This window comes from Trichomycterus rosablanca, chromosome 4, assembly GCF_030014385.1.
Source record: "Trichomycterus rosablanca isolate fTriRos1 chromosome 4, fTriRos1.hap1, whole genome shotgun sequence".
NCBI lineage: Eukaryota > Metazoa > Chordata > Actinopteri > Siluriformes > Trichomycteridae > Trichomycterus > Trichomycterus rosablanca.
Genome location: NC_085991.1, coordinates 5,723,266 through 5,745,970, shown reverse-complemented (window position 1 = coordinate 5,745,970; position 22,705 = coordinate 5,723,266). Strand labels below are relative to the sequence as shown.

The window sequence follows — 22,705 nt, the reverse complement described above, 5'->3', positions numbered from 1 at the left end:
GCCTGACGCGGTCTAGCTGCGAGCCATGAGCCCGTTCCTCTCGTGCTAGCTTCAGCCGGGCTGTTCAACCACAAGAAGAGGTAACATATTAACATCTTGGTTTTTTTTCATTTACAGTCATTATTACACCTAACTTATCTGTATAAAGATAGCTTCACTTGTTCGTTTTCTTAAAATACATGGCTTGAAATTGACAGCGTGTGATGAGCTTTATCAAGAAGACTTGGCGCTTACCGGATCAGCAAAGCAGGCCGGGGATGAGTCCTAAATTGCCTTGTCGTCCCTAGATAGGTGCACTAGATGCGCTAGGCGTTAAATCAACAGCTTGTACACTACGTAGTGCGCTTATTGACTATTGAGTAGCTGTTTGAGATGCGGCCTGAATAGCCGGTTCAGTGAGGACACAATGCGGCCGGATGGTTATCGCGCATTTCTAATTCTCAGCTCATTTATAGACATTTAAATGTTTATTGTTTTTGTCGTAAGGTGACTGAATAAAAACTAACACGGAGACGTATTGTATTATTATAAAAGTAGTATTTTAACTAAACGTTTATCGGCAAAATGGTGTGGTTAGCTTTCGCTAGCATGGTTGCTAGGCCCCATAAGCGAACAACGTGAGCCATTTGGAAGGAATGCTCTATATTTGTCGATATTAGCGCCTTTTTAACATGTGTATCTCTTTTTAAACAGATAAACATCATCTTTTAAATGTAGGGCTTGTAAAATAGCAGTAAGTCTGGACTCCAGTCTTCATTTTACTAGTTTTCTGACTCTCGAGTCCTGAGCCGCATGCTATAGGGCTAAATGGCGACAGACTGTAGTAGTTAAACCACATGAGGCGAGGTCAGTGTTCCTGAAACAAAAACGCCAGCACCTGGACCTTTTGAACAAAAACACATTATAATACCAGAGAAGCTGGACTACTGACATCACTGTCTGTAACATGGAAGGAGATTTAGGTTCATAAACTAAATGTCTCAAGTTTTCTCTGCTTGATACAACCAGAATCATTAAACCAGTTATAACTGGCTTCCCCAGCATTGGCAGTTTTATGGTAAAACAATGCAATATAAAAACTAGCCTACCATAACTCTGACTCTGTTTTGTTTTGTTTTTTCCGCGTGGGTTTCCTCCAGGTGCTCCGGTTTCCTCCCACTGTCCAAGGATGTGCAAGTGAGGTGAAATGGAGATACCAAATTGTCCATGACTGTGTTTGACCTTAAACTTGTGAACTGATGAATCTTGTGTAACCAGTAACTAGCTGTTCTGTCATGAATGCAATCAAAGTGTGTAAAACATGACATTAAAATCTTAATTAAATAAGCGAAGGTGGGCAAATCAGTAACCCTGGCCCCAAATATAAGCAGATTTTGTCAGTTACCAGTTTTTTATTAAATCTTGCTTAACAGATAAGTCACTCCCAAGCTGGTGATTAGTTTAGTTTAAAGTATTGTGTAGACACCACTTTTTAGTTGTAAACGTGTTTTTTGTGTTTCGGCAGATAAAATGTGAGTGTTAGATTTTACCACCAGTATTGGTTTCACTTCTGCAGTGATTAGGGTTGTGATTTTGGGCAACACTATTGGCATATAGCCACTCTTATAGAAGAAGAAGGATGTACAGATGTTCAGTACAATGAAATTCTGTCTTCGCATATCCCAGCTTGGGGTCTGAGTGCAGGGTCAGCCATTGTACGGCACCACTGGAGCAGACAGGGTTAAGAGCCTTGCTCAAGGACCCAACAGTGGCTGCACGGCAGAGCTGTGATTCAAACGCTCAACCTTTCAGTTGATAGTCCACCGGCTTCCACTGTCCCTGTTATGAACTGCAAACATACAATTCTGTCTAGAAAAAATCTGCTTTTAGTGCCAGAGGACCCAATTTCCTCACATGGTACATGTTAAACATTAATGAACTGGGGGACACGTTCCCAAATGACTAAACATTTGCAACCTTGAGAATTGCAAGACAAATTTTGGAAACCCCATGTGATAATTGTAAAGTGGTCTTGTGTCCAGTCATTAGTCACAGACAAGTACCATCACATTTGTTAATTAACCTTTACTATATTGTGTTTTATTGGACAACTATGCAGGGTTTTTTGGAAGAGCTGGACACTCCTATAAGAGACTTTTTAATAGTCTCTTCCATTATTTGCCCTGTCTTCCAGGCTTTTTATCAGTGTAACCCGGGTCCACAGTCACAATGCCGTCCGATTTAGCCAAGAAGAAGGCAGCAAAGAAGAAAGAGGCCGCCAAAGCCCGTCAGCGGCCGAAGAAAGCAGATGAGTTGAACGACGAGGGGGAGAAACCCGAGGAGCAAGAGAACGGTGTGAATGGTGAAAATGGTGGGTGTTGCAATAACAAAAGATTTATTTTAAACGTAATATGCACCATTCCCTATTTACGGTTCTAACTAAAGATTTATTAGTGTATCAATTATTATAAACACTCAAACTGATGTAGAAGGATGTAATGTAGAAGGATGCCCTTCTTAAAATTAATACCAGCTTTGAATTTTTCCCCAGGTGTTGCTGCGATAACAAAAGAGCTCGATGAGTTTGAGCTGAAAAAGACAGAAGCACGTGCCGTAACAGGGGTGCTGGCGTCCCACCCCAACAGCACAGATGTGCACATCAGCAGTCTCTCCCTAACCTTCCATGGGCAAGAGTTGCTCAACGATACCTGTCTGGAGCTGAATTCGGGTCGCCGCTATGGTCTCATTGGCCTCAATGGAACAGGTATGTTTTGTGCTGAACATAAAGTATGAATCACTGCAGAGCTTCAGCAGAGCTCTCAACCTGGTCGGGCAGCCACACAGTTTTTGAAGGAGGGAAGGTTGGCTTTGACAAACCCTGGGTGCTCTGGTTTTCTCTTACATTCCAAAGACATCCAGTTGGGTTAATTGGTGATAGTTTTCCTCTGTGTTTGCCCTGTGATGGACTTGCAACCTGGACAGTGAACCTGACCCACCGTAACCTTAAATAGCATGAACAGGTGGTTTTATTTCCAGTTTGCATGTTGGTTCAAACCAATAGTTTGCTGCTGTTTTATTGAAACACAAGCATAGTCATCTCTAGAAAATGCTCATCTATGTGCACAGTTGATGTAGCTGATGTGTGAACAAGCTGTAAAATATTCAAACCCCCGGGTTATGGAATTGTGGTTGTTAATGTCTCAGCCTGGTTAAATGTTAGTGAGCTTTTTTTAGTTTTAAGTTTTCCATGCTGAACATCTAACCATTTGTTTATTATCCAGGTAAATCCATGTTGCTCTCGGCTATTGGCCACAGAGAAGTGCCCATCCCAGAGCACATTGACATCTACCACCTGACACGTGAGATGGCTCCCAGTGAGAAGACAGCACTTCAGTGCGTCATGGAGGTCGACGACGAAAGAATTAAGCTCGAGAAAGAAGCAGAGAGACTTGCTCATGAAGACGGTAAGGCAACGCCAAATATTTTGACTCCATCTTTTTTGAAATGTATTCAGTGCTTGCCACATTTTCATAGGGGCTATTTTGTCGGTTGTAGCTCCCTTTCCTAGGTGTGGAACAGTATAGACCTTTCTGAACATTCTCCTTTAAGAACTTTGTGAAAAGGGTTTTGTGTTCAGTTAAGGAACAAATGCTTTTTAAAAGCTCTACGTGCCTTGAATCCCAGTCTTCAGACAAATGGTTTGAATCCATCTTGTTTTTCTTCTCACATGTGTGATTTAGCTGAGTGTGAGAAGCTGATGGAGCTGTACGAACGACTTGAGGAGCTGGACGCAGATAAAGCAGAGATGCGAGCCTGTCGTATCCTCCACGGTCTCGGCTTCACCAAGGCCATGCAACAGAAAAAGCTCAAAGACTTCAGTGGTGGATGGAGAATGCGTGTTGCTCTCGCTAGGTAAGTTTCCATGCAGCTTAAACCACTCACTGGAGCTGTAGAGCTGTGGTCACACCAGAAACTTGCCATTTGCATGTAGAAACATGCCTGTACACAATGGAATTTTAAGCAGAATTGTTAGCACAGTCGTATTTGCATGTTGCCATTTAGTAGAAGCTAATGTTAGAAGTTAATGTTTAATAGTCTTGCTTTAGCCTGCAGACTGGAAAGCCTTTAGCTGGAAGTCCAGAGCGTTGTACACCAAACCATCACGCTCCATAGCAATAAGGCATAAGAATTCTGGTTTTGTTAGAAATTTAAATGTATTTTAAGTTTCTAGAACTCTTATGATATTAAGTCCTACAAAAGTTTGTAGATGTGCAACAGATTAGTCGCCTACTTGTCAATTTTACATTAAAATCTAAGGGGCCAGCTTCGGTTGGTTGGGTGTACCAGCACCTGTCGCTTCACAACAAGAAGGTCCTGGGTTCGATTCCCAGGTGAAGCGGTCCGGGTCCTTTCTGTGTGGAGTTTGCATGTTCTCTCCCTGTCCGCGTGGGTTTCCTCTGGGAACTTCGGTGTCCTCCCACAGTCCAAAGACATTCAGTCAGGTTAATTGGAGATACAAAATTGTTTGACATTAAAGACTTGAACTGATAAATCTTGTATAACGAGTAACTACCTGTCCTGTCATGAATGTAATCAAAGTGTGTAAAACATGATCTTAAAATCCTAATAAATATATTAAATACCCAGCAAGCCATGTATTCCAAAAAATCAGTGTATAAACAACTGAACTCCAAAATCTATAGAAATTTTACAAGAGACAATTGAGTTTTTATGTTGCCGTAATTCATTCTCAGGGCAGAACATTTGACTAAACTCTGGTGTGACCATGGCTTTCTAAAGTGTTGGCTCATATGCACTTAAAGTAACGCCCAGCGAATCAAACTTTAATCCTGCGGAGAAATGATGAACTAAAAGGCCGAATGATAGCACAGTCGCCAAGCAGTGACCTGCGGTGCGGCTGTGCAGTGACAAAAACTGTCCGAAGCGAAAATCTGATTTCCGCAGCCGTTTGTCTACATTGCAGTACAGCGCGTGCAAAGTCTTAGCTAAACATTAACACCAGTGTTCCTTTCATTCACAGAGCGCTGTTTCTCAAACCTTTCATGCTTCTCTTGGATGAGCCCACAAACCACCTGGACCTTGATGCTTGCGTGTGGCTGGAGGAAGAACTGAAAGAGTATGTTTGTTTTTTGGAGTTCCATTAAAGTTTTCTATGGGTTGTCATTGCTGATATGATGTAAACAGAAGGCCGAATTGTAGCCTCGTCGTCAAGCAGTTTGTTTCTCAGTACGGTCGGGGCTTTGACAAAAACTAGACCGAAGCGTTTAGCTGATCTGTTTGTGCAACCCAGTGAATGTTCATGTTTGGTTTTGCTTGTTGTCTAGTTTACTTGTAGGATTTTAATCTTTTATTTATTCTACAGATTCAAACGAATTTTGGTCTTGATATCACACTCTCAAGACTTCCTCAATGGTGTGTGCACCAACATCATGCACTTACACCAGCGTAAGCTGAAGTATTACACGGTAAGAACTGAGCTTTACTCCCCTCAGCTAATTCAAACCTAAATGAAACCGTCACTAGTGGAGAGTAGCTCTCACTGTGGTTCAGTATAGTCTTTTAGTGTTTTAAGTCTATGTAACCCTTTCCAGAATAGTAGTGTCTATTTAGAATGTGGATCATGCTGCTTTTTGAGACATTCAGGTCTGTGTTACATTGCTAGACTGGCTCTGTATAAGTGATTGGATCTGAGAGGTCTGGCAGTAATCATGCCCTGGTTTGACTAGTAAACTTAAGCCCACAATAGCCACATGTGCGAGATAAAAGCAAACTTTTATTTTAATTGTATTAATGTTTACAGCCAAAAATCACTGTCCAGGTTCGTCTTTTAAAACATGTGGACCTAAGCAGCTGCTGTAATTTTGGGCTGATGCAGATTCTCATGTACATATCTGCTGATATGTAAACATACAGGCTGCACTTGGAAGACTCCTGACCCTTAAAACATTTACAAAAAGCTGGTCTTTAGTTCACAGGTGGTGTTTTTCTAGCAAACATTTTACATGAAATTTTATTTCCTGTTTCTAACTTTTAATGATGATATTGAATTCTCTTCTTTGTGTCTTTGTAGGGTAACTATGACCAGTATATAAAAACCAGAGAGGAACTGGAGGAGAACCAAATGAAACGCTTCAACTGGGAACAAGACCAGATCACTCATATGAAGGTAAACAATAACTTTGTATTAAACGGCTGATAATTTTGACTTTAAGAAATGAACACTGCATCCGTCAAGTTGACCACAATTTGTCTGACCTCATTTTTTTTCTTCTTTCTATAGAACTACATAGCACGGTTTGGTCACGGCTCGGCCAAGCTGGCCCGTCAGGCTCAGAGCAAAGAAAAAACGCTGCAGAAGATGGTGGCGTCTGGATTGACTGAACGTGTTGTGAATGACAAGGTGAGCAATGACTGCTTCTTTAGTGGACTGATTATTTATAGCTGCTAAATCAAGTTACATGTATTAACAGCTTTGCTCTGGTTTACCGTTTACCTTTCAGACGCTGTCGTTTTATTTTCCATCTTGTGGAAAGATCCCTCCTCCAGTCATCATGGTTCAGAATGTCAGCTTCAGATATTCAGCTGATTCGGTAAGGATGTGCGCATGAATGAAATTGGGGGGCAATTTTTGGCAAGCATAGTGTTATTTTGTATGCAAACCCAGCAGGATTGTTTTTTTGTACTAATAATAATTATAAATAATATAAAAATCTGTTTATCTAAATTTGCCTAATGAAAGGGTTTCTGCTCCCTGCTTTATAAACTTTAATCTGTCATCTAAAAAATATAACTTTATAACAATTATTTTGAAAAAACCCTATTTTATCTGTTTGTTTTTAGCCAATTATTTACAAAAACCTGGAGTTTGGAATTGACTTGGATACCCGGGTGGCCCTTGTGGGGCCCAACGGAGCCGGCAAATCGACTCTCCTGAAGCTGTTAACTGGGGAGGTAAGTGTGTTGTCTAAACTGTTTTTACAGCTTCTCTGGTCTGACTCAGTTGATGAGTTGAACTTTGAGTGTTTTCCCCTGTGGTTCGGTTTCTTTTCATTTAAGTGCAATGACCGTGTTCACACCTATCCAAATAAATAATACCAAGTGAAAAAACGAAGTTCTAAAAAGCAGTACAGTTCTAAAGATGCATGCCATGACTGTTGTACAACCTAAGCTTGTTTTAGCCCTTCACGAGCTCTTTGTATCTTGTCTTTTCAGGTCCTCCCCACTGATGGAATGATCAGAAAGCACTCCCATGTCAAGATTGGTAGATACCACCAGGTACTAACGAAATGCTGATTCATTTGCTCTTGATAAGGTTACATTATTAGGTACCAGTTTAAATAAATCATGGTTTTTTTTGTCTTTAGATCTAATCAACCTGCCATGATTTGAAGCTGACTGGCTCTTAACCTGTTTTTCTTTCTGTCCTTCAGCATCTGACCGAGCAGCTTGAACTGGACCTGTCGCCTTTAGAGTACATGATGAAGTGCTACCCAGAGATCAAAGAGAAAGAAGAGATGAGGAAGATCATCGGCCGCTATGGCCTCACGGGCAAGCAGCAGGTTGGTTTTTACTTATTGTGCAGCTTTAAACTTTGCTCTTGAGGAGTGTGCAGGGTTACACTTACAGGAATGCGTGTTTAATTCCAGGTGAGCCCCATCAGGAACCTTTCAGATGGTCAGAAATGTCGTGTCTGCTTTGCCTGGTTGGCCTGGCAGACCCCTCACATGCTCTTCCTGGATGAGCCGACCAATCACTTGGATATCGAGACCATTGATGCTTTGGCTGATGCAATTAATGACTTTGAAGGGGGGACGATGCTGGTCAGCCACGATTTCCGACTCATTCAGCAGGTAATTTTAAGTTTCTCTTCTATTCAGGTCAAGACTACTGGATTTTTAATGTTTTGGAATTGCAGTAAACACATTTGTCTTTTGTGTCTATGTGAATGTTGATTGGGCTGCTGCTGTTGGTGCAAAAGATTGCGTTCCTAGATCCAATGTCAATCATGGCATGTGGGCTAGTCCCGAGCATCTGCAAGCTTTTAAACGGCCAGCAAATATGCCGTGCAGTAGGCAGAGATTGGCAAATCTCAATTGGGGAAATTAAGAATATCCAATTTGGGTGCACATATGGTGAACGGTGGCATAAAGTGGTTAAGTTCCTGTAGCTGTCCTACAGTCTATACCTTTTTATTTAGATACATTGAGGCGTTTCCGACTGGAAAACTAACACTTGCTGGGATCTCTCCTCATTTCCAATGTGTAACAGATGATTCACACACAAACCAACCAATTTTTCTGGCACCATGCCACTGCCAAGTCGCTCAGATCAAATCTTTTTGTTGCCACATCACTGTCTAATCAGACTCGAAGACATGAAAATGCATGAGCATGCAAGTGGCTGGTGGGTCTGTTTATTGTGAGACCAAAGGCCTTATGATGTACTGATTCAGGCCATGTGTATTCTAAAACACAACATTTTCTATTCCTATATCCTCCTTTGCACTGGCTGTGTCATTGTTTCCTTACCGCTGCAGTACCTTGAACATTGTGTGCTGTGCAGCTTTAAGCATCAAAGTTTAATCGGTTTGAACTTTGACCCAGTTTGCCGCTGACCTTTTGAAGGCATCGTCAGTGAGACGAATTGTTTGTGAGGTTTTTCGACCCACTTCTCCTTTCTCACATGTACAAATGACCACCATTGTGTGAATAAACTGTTTGTTGGTCAGTGGTACAGCCAGAGAAAAGCGATTTTGACACGCATCATGTGAACGACTAACATAGTGGTGAGCAGCAATGTGTTCAGCCTCTTGCCATCTAGTATTAGTGGCAGCTTTGTTTCAAATGTAGATATGTTATCAGTTTGAAATGAAATATAAAATTTGCATGAAGTATGAGAAGTAACAGCCATTAACATTTTTTAGCGTTCAGTGCTAATTCTTTTTTTTTTGTTCTATATTATTAGGTAGCTCAGGAGATCTGGGTTTGTGAAAATCAGACCATCACCAAGTGGAATCGGGACATCTTGGCTTACAAAGAACATCTGAAAGCCAAAATTGACAAGCATATATGATGAATCACTCGCATCGTTACCACACACACGACAGTCTGCAAGCCATGCATGCGGCTGAGGCACCGTCTACTACCAAGTCATCTACTGTCTGGCTTTGTTGGCTTTTCGTTGGCTTATTCTTGACTAGTTAAAGTACCACATTGAGACGAGCGTGCACTTAAGCATATTTTCAAAGTACATTCATTTTACAGCAGTTCAACAGAGGACGAGCTGATATGACTAAGTATGTTTACTTAAGCTCTTAAAGAGCTTTTATTTTCATCTTTTATTTAATGCTGTTTCTGCAATAATGTAATTGTCTGAACAAACATGAATAAACTTTTTTTGCCAGTACTCAGATTTTCATGGTTTCTGTTTGTAGTGACGAGCTGTCGATTCCATCCAAATGAAAACTACGTTTGTGTGTTAATTAAAAAATCTCTGCTGTAAACTGAGCCTGCACATCTCCAGACTTGGATTTAATCTTTGTTTGGTAACTGAATTTGGTGCGTTTTCCTTACTGAAGCAACACATGTAAATGAACATACATAGACAACAGACACAACTTCTCTAAGTCAAATGAAATGAGTAAATAAAAGACAGCTCACGACCTTTGCTGCCATGAACATGGCCCAAAGGGCAGACGTGTTAAAAACTAAACTAAACTTTTAAGTACCAATTTAAAGTACCACTTTACCACGATACAGTACTGTCACAGATCTTATGTCACAGGATTGGACAAACGTGGACAAAAGTGTAAAAACTCGCTGTAACAGATACTCCCAAAAAAAAATTAAGTACTGTAACAAAGTATTATTACTTCGTTGCATTACACTACTGCCTGTTAACCCACCTCTATTCATAACACACACAAAGTCTTATAACCAAAGTGTGTAAAACATGACGTTAAAATCCTAATAAATAAATAAATAGATAAATAAATGATACCCCTGCTTGGATCACATGATCTCAGCAATTTAGTTGAAATCGTCGTGACGTCAGTTTATCACTTGTATCACGTGACTGTACAGCTACGTCACGTGGTTATGGAAGTCAGACATGGCGCTCTCCAGCAGCTGTCGTCTTTTAACACTTAGAGTTTGTGTGAGAAAGATACTGAATGATGGAGCGAAACGTTTGTGCATTCACACTTCATCTCACAGCAAAGCTTACAGACCGCATCGGTTATCCTGTCCGACATCAATCTTACCGGCGCTGAGCGACTTCAGTGGAGGAAGGTCGTTGAAATGGAGCAGGAAGACGGAGTACAGTCAGGGAGAGGAAGCCGCAGTTCAGCACTGGCGCTCTGCACTCTGCGCACTCATGGGTCAGTGCAACATTTAGTTCATTACATCTGCAGAGTCTCTGTTCATACACACACCTGTCTTATACACAGCTGATCTAAGTTAGGATAAGGTCACAGCCACAGACTCCATACCACACATCAGTGGTCATGTTTACCTGCAACGATATTCATCAATCCGATTAGTCCTTTTAAAGACCCTAATTGAACAGTAAATAGTTTAAGTAAACTCAGCAGTCAAGTGGAAATTTTTATTTACATGTTGTCAATATTATTATTATTATTATTATTTTGTCATTCAAAGCGAAAGGTAGCGCATGCGTGAAGCGACTTCCAGTCAATGTTACCATAACAACAGAAAGCACAGCGCTTTATACTAACGCAATGGGCTTGTTAAGTCTGACGTCACACGTGACGTTCGGACCATTTCCGGGTCCAAACGCAAACAACTATGATAAGATAAGATAAGGCTGAACCTCTGAACCTTTTTATATATATTGTAAAAGCAATATTGCACTAATTGTAATTTTCTATGTTTATTGTCATAAATATTTTCCTGTTGAAGTGGAGACTTGGTATTTTAACTATTGATAATTTTTCCTGGTAATCAATGTATGCTGTTATTCATTAGTCCTCTTTGGTTAGCCCTTAAGAGGGCAGAATTGTATTGGCTCTATATACGGAAAATATATATAAAATATACGGAAAGAAAGAGGACGCGGAGCAATAGATTTTTTACCGTAGTTTTGTTTGTTATACGCCAATTGCGAACATATTGAGTTTTTATTTTGTTTTTATAAGAAACTTGGATTAATGGATAAGCCAATTTAAGAAGAAAGTTAAAATAAATAATGTTTGTGGAAAACTTATGGAACTCTGTGTCGCTGTCATTGGAAATTGGGTTTACAAACACGAGTCATAAACTTCTAGTCCTTCTCAATAGCGATCTGGACGAGAAAAGGTCTTTTATATATATATATATATATATATATATATATATATATATATATATATATATAGACAAGATGTGCAGTACACTAGTTCATGTCATTATTTAATTTCATGTCAACTCATCAAGAGGTAAGCGGTCATATTTTTAATTCATTACATGAAAACTGACATTTCTGACTCTTTGGTTTTACTTTTAATCAGTATAGCTTATAGCTTATAAAAATCAAAAATCCAGGATATCACATGTAAATTATATGAACATATTACATGTAAATTAAAAACAGCTTGAAACACGTGTAATGAATATACAATTTGACAGTTTACATTAAATTATGAACAAAAATATTACTTCATGATATCTAATTGCAAGAAAAGCGGTAGAAAGACAGTTGGGTAGTTTTTTTCCGACTCGGACACAGCACTGTGGTATATTGAAAATACGAGGGGTCTCAGCCAACTTGGACCCGGATGTGACGTTTCATAAGGTCGACACGTCACGACTTAACAAGCGGATAGGCCACGAGAGACCGTGCGTTACTAAAGCAATAAGCCACGAGAGGCCGTATCATTACTGTGATTTTAGCACGGGGATGACGTTTTTGGCACGACGCGAAGCGGAGTGCCTAAAACTTCTTTCCCCGTGCTAAAATCATAACAGTAATGTACGGTCTCGAGTGGCTTATTGCTTTTATAAAACGGCGGTCAACATAAAATATAATAAATACAACAATGTTTAATTCATAAATGTATTTATTGTGTATAAACTTACAATAAAGCATTCTTCCGCGACGCAAAATAGTTCGATTAACAGTGTTGCTTTTTCTTTTCAGTGGCGTATTAATATGGAATGATGTGAGGTGGTCATAGGTGTGCGTTTATCGGGGATTTTACAACGGCTTCGAACGCGGCTCAGCCAATCAGATTTTAGGACCGGAACTATCCGTTTTATAATGCGATTTTTTTTTAAGAATCATAGCAGTAACGCACGGTCTCGAGTGGCTTATTGCTTTTATAAAACGGCGGTCAACATAAAATATAATAAAATACAACAATGTTTAATTTATAAATGTTTTTATTTACAAAAACACTTACAAAAAAGCATTCTTCCGTGAAATCAGGTAGTCCGTTAACAGTGTTGCTAGGCAACATGAGGGCGAACATAACATTCGCATAATAATAAACATTCCTCCACAAACACTAATACACGATTTCTTGGACGAAACACCTGCTTAATGATCAGGATTACTGTTTATATTAATCTGGACATTTCCATGTATAGTACATGACTTAAAATAGTGTTCAACCAAGTTTGTACTTTTTCTTTTCAGTGGCGTATTAATATGGAATGATGTGAGGTGGTCCTAGGTGTGCGTATATCGGGGATTTTACAACGGCTTCGAACGCGGCTCAGCCAATCAGATTTTAGGACCGGAACTATCCGTTTTATAATATCAGTTTAGTTTGTTTGTTTGTTTATTAGGATTTTAACGTCATGTTTTACACTGTGGTTACATTCATGACAGAAACGGTAGTTACTCATTACACAAGGTTCATCATTCCACAAGGTTATATCGAACAGTCTTGGACAATTCAGTGTCTCCAACTTGATGTTTTTGGACTGTGGGAGGAAACCGGAGCACCCGGAGGAAACCCACACAGACACGGGGAGAACATGCAAACTCCACACAGAAAGGACCCTGATTGCTCCACCTGGGGATCGAACCCAGGACCTTCTTGCTGTGAAACAGTGCTACCCACTTAGCCACCGTGCCGCTTTACTGTAATTTCGGATTGTCTAAAAATGCATTTGTGTTTCGATTTTTAAGTCTTAGATTATCTTTATATAATCACTTTAAACAGAGCATTAAAGAGTGGTTATATTGGTATTGTTCTGTTTAACAGCTTTTTAAAATATTTCCACCTTGTTTATATGTATCGGGGGACTGTGGTATTGGAACTAGTAATCGGAGTGATCAGAGTACAGAACTAGTAATCAGAAAGTCGCACGTTCAAGCCACACCACCACAAAGTGGTAGAGCTTTATCAATCAGAAGTTTGTGGGTTTGAATCCTGTATGTGACATGCAGACCTTAAGCAAGGCCCATAACCGTATCGGTGCCATACTATGACTGACCCTGTGCTTTGACCCCGGCTTCTGGGATATGCGAAAAAAAGGCCCTTTACTTTACAATAATGATTACTGCTTACTGAAGACAATGTGCCAACACTGTATTATTATTATTTGATTTTTTGCAGTTGAGGAGGGTATATTGCTGCTCAAGCCTCCTCCGACCCGCACACAGCCCTTAGCGAAACCCTTTTCCACCCATGCACTCTGCACAGGTGCCTCTCTATCTGCCAATCAGGGTCCTTACACAGCTTTTGAAGACCCCGCCCACATATTCCGGTCATCCCTCCCTGCAGCCAATTATGCTTGCTAAATGGTGCCCAGCCGACTGGTGGCAACGCCGAGTTTCGGACTGAGGAGTTCAGAATCTCTGCACTGGTGTGCTAATGGAGTATCCCGCTGCGCCACCTGGGTGCTATTATTATTCGTTTTTTAAGCCAGATGTAACTGTTGCATTTAGCTTATTATTGCTGATGCAAACTACAGATCTGTGCCATTCCGCTGTCACTGTAGCCAAGTGAAAATCTAATTAGCTTGAAGAAGCAGTGGTAAAATTTGTATGGAGTATTAAGTAGTTGTCAAAGGTAGCAAAGATAAAATTAGTGAATAAATGCGTTTTATTTTTTACAAATTATTTTAGCTCTAGGATGCTTTAATTTTTGTCATTATTATTTATTTATTCTTTAATTAGTTTTCACTCATATGTTTATTCTGTTCAAGGTTGCAGTAAGTCTGGATCCAACCGGAAACACTGGGCAGGAATACGCCCTGCATAGGGTGCCAGTTTATGGCAATGACATACACTTTTACATTCACTAATTGACACCTAGGGGACAATTAAGCGTAGCCGTTTGATCTTAGTAGTGGGAGAAAACCACAGTCATCATTTTTAAAATTGATTATAGTAAATATTAAAAGTCAAAATGTAATATTTCTGTCTGCAGCATTTTCCTTGTTTAGCAGTCCAGATGAGAGAACTGAGGAGCAGAAGACGGAGGACGAAATTATTCTTCTTTTAAAAAAAGCAAAGGTAAACGGCCAACAATATAGTACTCTGAAAGTGACTAAAAAACCCAGTCATATGTAACCCCTTTTTTATATTTAACTGTGAAACATTTTATATTACATGGTTACCTGCATTGTGATCCTACTTTCACACTGGCAGCCAATTTCTTCTCATACTGCCCAAGTTACTCATCCCATGTCTTTATATAAACCTGCTAACTAGACCGAAAACAGAAACACTGAAACTCTGTGTCTGTGAAGTCACGTTGTTGTAGTACATGCAGAATCAGGCCTGGCATTGTCTTTCTGAAATAGACAGTGTCTTAATGGGTGCATCCCAATCCACCTCAATGGTACCTTCACACTTCTGAAATTTGATTTCTCAAAAAGAATGAGACATATTGAAAAGTAGGCTACACTTTTTAATTGGATGTTTGTTTACAGTACAGCATGATGCAGGGGGAGCTTGATGCAGCAAACGGCTTCTTACATAAAGCAATACGACTCGCCCATCAGAGTCACAACAATGATGCCATCATTTACACCTACAGCCTGGTAACCTCAGTTTATGATGTCTGCAACACTAAAGTATAAATCAAAGTATTTTATGTACCAGGTTGTGCCAGACTTTCTTATTTTTTTACAGATGGCTAACTTGGCCTTTGTGCAAGGTCAGCTGGACAATGTGAGTAAGAAGGATTCGTCCCTTTTCTTTGCTTAGATTCACTGATGCCTAAAGCTTTGACCTCTAGAAGGGAGCAGGTCTCTGACCTCTGTGCTTTTGTTATCCTCTGTAGGCTGAGAAACTGTTTAAAGCAGCCATGAGTTTTATGCTGTCCGGAGGAACGTCTCAGGTACGTATGTATGTATTTATGTATGCATGGATGTACAAACCTAATTCCAAAAACGTTGGGGCAGTAGGTCAAATGCAAATAAAATCAAACAAGTAATGATTTGTAAATTTGTTCAAATAGATTTAATTGAATGAAAATATAACAAGTGTTTTAGTGAACATTTTGATACATATCAGCAATATTGAGAACATGAGTCAACATCATTTTAGGGTTAAATAAAAAAAACACTAAGTTATCTTGACAAATGTGATGTGCCTTAGTACTTGGTAAAACCTCTTTTTCCCTTGATAAAGTCTATTAAATGATTTGTTAAGTGCTAACAAGCTTTTGACACCAATCTTATGGAATCTTTATCCATTCTTCTCATGCAAAAGCTTCCAGCTTGTCAAGGTTTTAAGACTTTTTGTGCTGCAACTGCTTTATTTAAATCCCACCAAAATTTTGTATGGGATCTTGTTTCTATGTGTTTCTTGTTTTTGGTTCTGTTATTGTCAGTGGAAAAAATTAAATAACAAACAAATATAACTAAAATAAATGATTGTAAAGGATGAAATTAGGTTGTGCCTATAAAAATAATCCAGCACAAACAAGACTAAAGCAATAGCACTCATTCTTTTGGTATGTTAAAATGCAACATTCTTAGTTTAGAGCAAATGATGTGTGATTCTTTAGACTTTTACTAGAGTACATTTCTTGGGGTTAACTTTTACTAGTCATTTTCTAAACGTTGTTCACCAGATATGAATATTTTGTACTTTTGACTTGTAACTAAAATTTTGTTATTGTTATTAATGCTGTAATAATATTAATTATGTTGTACTCCAAGGTAACATTTTAACTTCTGTTTATTTAGGAATGAAAATAGTTAAATTACAATTAAAGTGGACTAACAATGCTGGTATTTGTTTGGCCTTCAGTTTGTTACATTTTAGCTCGTTTTATTCAGTGTCTTTGTCCATCTTCTTGCTATTGCTGTAAATGTTTTAGTTTGCAAACTTTCTGAATTGTAATGTCGTTATTAGCAATGTTATACATTTGTCTTACAGCTAATATTTTTCTTAATGTTGGTGTGTTTTTCATTTTGAACAGGATGATAATGCAGTTATTGAAATGTCTCTGAAGTTGGCCACTATTTATGCCACTCAGAACAAGTGAGTAGTTTTTCCCCTTATTGATAAAAGATGTGCAGTCTGGTTTACTGTCATTTTTAAGTTGATTATTAATTTTGTCTTAAGTTTATTAATTTCAGGACTAATTTATATAGAGCTATTTTATTTTATTTATTTATTTATTTATTTTGCAATAAAGTAACGACAAAACAAAAGTCAAAATGTTGAATCTAAAACCGTTGTGGAAATTTGACTTTTTAACATTGGTGTAAACTTTTAAGCTAGTATATTGGCTGTTATTTAGCCGTCCTGCTAGATTATATACCAGACGTCAATACGTATGGTGTAATTCTGATCCTACATTTCAATTTGTAACCATGAACAGCTACTTTATTAGCAATTTGACAACAGGAAAGTAAATTCAAAATATGCAGTGCATAGAGGTTTTAATTCTGATATCTCAATTGTATATTACAGTATATCAGCTAATGTCAGCTAATATAGCCATTAGCAGCTAACAAACTGTTATGCTCTTATTAGATGACAGAGCGGCATGAAGGTGTTTTCAAACTGTACGTTTTGCTTAGTCATAAAGTACAAATAATAAATGAGAACAAAGATCACACAGCTGAAGCACTTTTTTTTTTTTCTGTAGGAACGAGTTAGCAGAACACGGTTTTCAGTTCTGCACCGAGTCATTAGAGGCCAAACTGGAGAAACAGAAGGAACTTCCACCAGATGCTGTGTCAGGTATTGCAACCCAGCCGTGTGCATCCCTAAAGTACAGCATGTTATATAGAAGTTTCTTTCTTCTTAGTCATCTAGCATTAGACACATCTAAAAGTAGTAAGATGAGCATAACTCACTCATCTGTGCTATATTCTGCTGAATGGTGGGAATTATACTGTATATTTATGTCATTTCCATGTATGTCAATGTGAAACTTGAAAAGGTCGCATGATAATGAGTGACGTCTGCAGTCGTCAGTGAGTGTAAAACCCCTGTGGTTAAAAAATAAACATGATGCTAGAGGTGGATGATGTTGCATCACACTTTGTTCCTGTTTTCAGAGATGGCTGAACAACCTCCTTATCATTTTCTCTCAGACTTGTATTTATTTTGGTCCTAAATGTCTATGTTGCTTTTAAAACTATGTTCCTTATTCTTGTAGGAAGGTACTCTTTTCTGAATAAGTGTAATCAAGCAAGAAGTGTTAGCTGAATGCTTGTTTGGTTTTGCACAGGAGATACAATTCTAGTATATATGTTAAAGGCTACAAATTAGTATAAAGTATGAAGTTTTTTTTAAACCATGGTAAATTATGTAGCAATTTTAAATAATTGTGTTTATAGACGTATCTGTATTCAAGCCCTAATTTGCCATGGAAGACAAATTCTTATTCTTAGCTTCATACAATTGATAAATTGTGGCTATTAGACTATAACATGCAAGCTAAATTGCTGTGTGCCCTTAAAACATTTTAAAAACAATAGTATTTGTGCAATTATGGACTTATGTGGAAAATTAGCGAGGAGTGATAGTGTTGCATAAATCAGCGAGACATCCATCAATTTACATTTAAATTTTCTGCATTTAGTGGATGCATTTAAGTGACTTAAAGTTGTGACAGTATACAATCTAAGCAATTAAGGGTTGAGGGTCTTGGTCAAGGGCCCACCAGTGGCAAAGTACAGTACCTTAACCACCAAGCTACAACTGCCAAGTCGACATTAGTTAAAAATATTTGTATAAATTTTCCCATGTAGTATCAGAACAAAACTTAGAGGTCAGGCGGGTACCATAAATAAACCACTAGGCACACAGCCATTTTTTGGAAACGTCCTCACCCCATGTATCTCTCTTTCTCTGACAGAAGAGGAACGAAAAGACACAAGGCTGCTGCTGGGCCTCAGTCTGGATACCCGGGCACGCTACTTGGCATCTTCTCGGCGCTTCACAGGAGCGTGCAGAGATTACCGTCAAGCCCTACAGATCTGTCAGGAGGAACAAGGAGAGACCCATCCTCAGGTACGACTCATTTTCTGTTCTATCTGACCCCAAACCCCTGTACCAAATGTGAATTGGTACACTGAACTAAATGTCAGCCCAGTGAAAATAGGTCCACTGGTCAGATAAATCCTGTTTTCTCTAAGATCATGTGGACGCTTAGGCATATGTGCTTAGGGACCATGCACCAGGATGCACTGTGGTGAAACAGTAGTGAAACTTTCCAGAAGTGACCAGTCTTCAATATTTCTCCATTGGCTCACTGACGTCTCATCCAGGAAATCAGTGTGCTATTGGAAGTCAGGAAAAGAACATCTCAGGAACTGCAGGCACCGGCCTGATATGAGGTCAGGGTTTATTACTCTATTATTATACAGAGATTGGGCAAATGTGGCATCCGTGGGAAGGTTAAAAGTTGAACAGCTGACACAAATACAGAGTCATGAGTCATAGGGAAAATGTTTGGGTACTATATTTGGGTTAAAGCTGACACATCATTTCACAATAACACCAACAGTCATTAACGGGAGAGTGGAAGCCTAGTGGGTAAAGCTTTGAGCTATCAATTGTCGGTTCAAATCCAGGCTCTGCTGTGCAGCCACTGTTGGTTGTTTGAGCAAGGCCCTTAACCCTGTCTGCTCTAGGGGCGCCATACAATGGCTGACCCTGTACTCTGACCCCAGCTTCCAAACAAGCTGGGAAATGCGGAAAAAGAATTTCATTGTACTGTACACCTGTATATGTATATATGACAAATAAAAGCATTCTTCTTCTAAATCATGGTAGTGTGATAGTGTGGCAGTGCTTTGCTGCTTCAGGACCTGTTCAACTCACAGTAATAGACAGACACCTGGGCATTCTCCTTTAGGATTTGTTGGTAGAGAGCAGACAAGACATCGGTCCAGATCAAAGTGTGGTCTGTTTGCTTCAATACAAAAGAAAAATACTAAACACGTGCAACTAGTATGTGCAAAAAGTATGTGACCTCTCTTGTTCCTATGATAATAATAAAACGTGTATAATGTGTATGTGTGTTCCAGACACTGGTCCTGATGAGTGATTTGGCCACAATATTGGATCTGCAGGGCAAGCATGATGAGGCGTTGGCTCTGGTGAAGAAGGCCGTTGAACTGGCCCAGGCTGCTGGTCACCCTGACCAACACGTGCTACTGGGCAACATGGCTGGCATTTTAATGCACAAAGGTAGAAACTTATTTTTGTGTTGGTCTGTAAACCTTCATCAGAACTTTATTAATTATGTGTATACAGTGGTATGTGGACACCACTATTATACTGTAGTATTTATCGTATTAATGCTCTTGGTTTTGTAATGTGATTATCAACAAGCATACGTGACAATCTTTCCTGCTATAATATAACCAATGAGCGAACGTGCTGTTAAACCAAATCAAATCCACAAGCAAATGGTTAGGAGTTCACATGCTTTTGGTTATTTGGTGTATGATTGAATAGGTTACTGTTTTGTATCTAGCTTTGTGGACACAGTAACATTAAATCCAAATCTATGGGCATTACTATGCATTTGTTTCCTCTCTTGATTGATTCCATTTAATCACAAGGGTATTAGTCAGGCTGGACGCTGATGTTAGATTATAAGCTCTGGTTAGAGGTCAGGGTTCTAATTCATTCCAAAGGTTTCAGTGTCTGTTTCCATGTTTAGATTTTTAGACATATTGATATGCATTATAGATTTTTAAAACAAATTTTTTTACTTTTTCCAAATCAGAGAAAAATTATTATGGATTTTTAAAATGAATATGTTTATGGTAATCTTCCATGATATCTCTGAAATCCATGATTCTGCTTGCCATTAAAAAAAAAAAAGATTCTACAGTAAAACCAGGTCTCAATCATGTTTTTAAGTCTGTTTCTCTTTGCCGTTTATAAGAAGTTGTTGTCTTGTCTCAGGCGAATTTGATGAATCCATTAAACTGTATGAAGAGGCTTTGGCCCTGGCACAGGCAGCTGGAGATACTGAAGCACTACAGCAGCTCGAGGAGGGACTGAAGGAGCTGAGCAGGAGGAGAGAAGAAAAAAACACCGCCAGTGAGGAACCGTCGGCTGCAAAGTGATCACACACTTCTAGCTCAATAGAAGTTTGACATTCTTCCACCAAACTGAGTCAGAAGAGGTACCAGACTGCGCACATGACCCTTCATCATCATCTCATGGACGATGGTTGTTGGGAATTTCAAGCTCATGCCATATGTGGGTTTTTCCCCATGAGGCCTCAGGATGTCTAAAAGTGCAGTTCCTCTGGAAAACTTGAATTTAAAAAGGTGGCGTCGTATGTGACGTCGTACTGTCCAGAGCGATGGGCATCAGTTACCTCTCATGTTGGTTTTCTTATGTGTTTGATGTGATAAATGATGTGAAGTGATGTGATAAATGTACATGAATGGTATTTAATTATTGTGGAGTTTTCTTTAATACATATATTCAGATGTAGTAGTGTTTGTGGTGGGTGTACTATTGGAACGTTCTTGAGTAACTTTTCACAAACCTAAAAATGAGCCTCAGATATATGGCTCCGAAAAAGTATAAGGAACTTCCTAACTTTATGCAACATTTATTTAAGTACATGTAGCAAAACGGCAGGACGATTGGGATCCAGGGTTCGGATTCATCTGTTGGTTGTGTGTCTACATACAGACGTGATTAGCAATGTCTGAGGGGGGTTGGCCAAGTCTCTGCAATGGACTTGCACCCTGTCTAGGATGTGCTACTGCATTGCACCCAGTGAGACCAGGATAAAGTGGTGGGGAAACATGAATTAAGATAAAACAAAACAGGAACTTTGAATATTTATTAGTATACTGTAGTATAATTGGAATATCTGCATCTTTTTTACATGTACTTTTATTATTGCTGTCTTGATTTTTTTTTAATATCAGATGCCAAAAGCACAGTGGCTTATCATTATGGAACTTTCAGTCGCAATAAAGTAAGTGAACCCTTTGAAATGACCTGGATTTCTATGTTGTTTGCTAATAAAATGCAGTCTGATTGTTTTGAGTCACAATTATAGACAAAGACAAATGACCCAGCCTGAAGTTAATGCTTTCTTTATTCTTATTATGGATAACATTACATGTTACCTGTTCACCCATCTAGTATCTGTGGAAAGTTTCAGGTGATCTTTCCACAAACGTCCCAGTCTTACATTGCTCCTGTACTTGTATGGAATGTGTTGCAGGCATAAAATGAAGTGTTAGTGTGTATTTACAACAACTACCACTGTCTTTAATAAAATACATTTTCCAAATATTTAATTGATCACAATTTTAGCTTACATCCCAACTTGTGTTCTTTCCCAAATTGGTGTTTGACATACTCAACTACTGTATGTAGTGACAGCTTTTTCTTTTGGAAAGCTTTAGGACTGAGACTGTTGGGTAAAAGTTTATTGAAATAGTTTGATTATTGTTATTAAAACTTATTTTACTCACCAAGCACCTTATTAGATGCACCTCTCTGGTACATTTGTACATTCGGTTAATTTTGTCTGTGTACTTTTACTGCACTCTGTACACTTTGTACCCTATTATAACTGACCCCCCCCCCCCCCCCCCCCCCCCCCTTCCTCTCCCAAGGGAACTTTCCTTTGGCCAGATGAAGTTTCTCAGCACTGCAGTGACACTAACATGGTAATAACAAGGAACAAGGTAGTATGTTGTACTGATATGTGTGTATCAGGTGTGACAGTGTTGCTGGGAATTTTAAACACCTCAGTGTCAATTCTGGGAGGAGAATAATGCCCCAAACAAAAAATATAGTGAAGTTGCAATGTAACAGTCATAGTCGTAAGTAGCTTTGGGTAAAAGCATCTGCTGTAAATCTAACCCAGTTGTACTGACAGTGATGTTTAACTAACTTTTTTTTTTACTAATAATTTAATTTCATAAGCATATTTTTGTTTATATTTACACACAGTGAGTCTTTTGATTTACAGATTTATGCACATAAAGTGAATATATGCATTAAAAATACACCGATTAGCCATAACATTAAAACCACCTCCTTGTTTCTACACTTACTGTCCATTTTATCAGCTCCACTTACCATAAGAAAGCACTTTGTAGTTCTACAATTACTGACTGTAGTCCATCTGTTTCTCTACATATTTTTTTAACCTGCTTTCACCTTCTTCAATAGTCAGGACCACCACAGAGCAGGTATTATTTAGGTGGTGGATCATTCTCAGCACTGCAGTGACACTGGCATGGTGGTGGTGTGTTAGTGTGTGTTGTGCTGGTATGAGTGGATCAGACACAGC

General features: G+C 39.0%; 2 protein-coding genes across 2 annotated transcripts; both read left to right on the top strand.

The window, feature by feature from the left end:
- On the top strand, positions 1-9,405 carry abcf2a (ATP-binding cassette, sub-family F (GCN20), member 2a). The gene is made up of 15 exons (XM_062992986.1): positions 1-80; positions 2,174-2,350; positions 2,531-2,743; positions 3,261-3,443; positions 3,720-3,891; positions 5,021-5,116; positions 5,363-5,465; positions 6,071-6,166; positions 6,281-6,400; positions 6,501-6,590; positions 6,841-6,951; positions 7,213-7,275; positions 7,431-7,559; positions 7,647-7,850; positions 8,965-9,405. Exons 2-15 carry the CDS (start codon positions 2,209-2,211, stop codon positions 9,070-9,072), a joined length of 1,830 nt encoding a protein of 609 aa, XP_062849056.1. The 5' UTR covers positions 1-80; positions 2,174-2,208; the 3' UTR covers positions 9,073-9,405.
- A 705-nt stretch (positions 9,406-10,110) lies between these two features.
- Positions 10,111-21,468, top strand: ttc19 (tetratricopeptide repeat domain 19). Its single transcript, XM_062993877.1, has 10 exons — positions 10,111-10,378; positions 14,378-14,463; positions 14,883-14,993; positions 15,085-15,123; positions 15,236-15,292; positions 16,382-16,443; positions 17,057-17,151; positions 18,275-18,429; positions 19,449-19,611; positions 20,338-21,468. Exons 1-10 carry the CDS (start codon positions 10,111-10,113, stop codon positions 20,499-20,501), a joined length of 1,200 nt encoding a protein of 399 aa, XP_062849947.1. The 3' UTR covers positions 20,502-21,468.
- The last annotated feature ends 1,237 nt before the right edge of the window (positions 21,469-22,705 follow it).

What these genes read in the sequence shown, in the direction of transcription:
- abcf2a (XM_062992986.1), top strand. Translation starts at nt 2,209, where the DNA reads ATGCCGTCCGATTTAGCCAAGAAGAAGGCAGCAAAGAAGAAAGAGGCC. An exon ending in CATTGGCCTCAATGGAACAG is followed by an intron (nt 2,744 to 3,260) that starts GTATGTTTTGTG and finishes TTTATTATCCAG; the next exon opens with GTAAATCCATGTTGCTCTCG. An exon ending in AGATTGGTAGATACCACCAG is followed by an intron (nt 7,276 to 7,430) that starts GTACTAACGAAA and finishes TCTGTCCTTCAG; the next exon opens with CATCTGACCGAGCAGCTTGA.
- ttc19 (XM_062993877.1), top strand. Translation starts at nt 10,111, where the DNA reads ATGGCGCTCTCCAGCAGCTGTCGTCTTTTAACACTTAGAGTTTGTGTG. An exon ending in TGTCCGGAGGAACGTCTCAG is followed by an intron (nt 15,293 to 16,381) that starts GTACGTATGTAT and finishes CATTTTGAACAG; the next exon opens with GATGATAATGCAGTTATTGA. An exon ending in TGGCATTTTAATGCACAAAG is followed by an intron (nt 19,612 to 20,337) that starts GTAGAAACTTAT and finishes GTCTTGTCTCAG; the next exon opens with GCGAATTTGATGAATCCATT.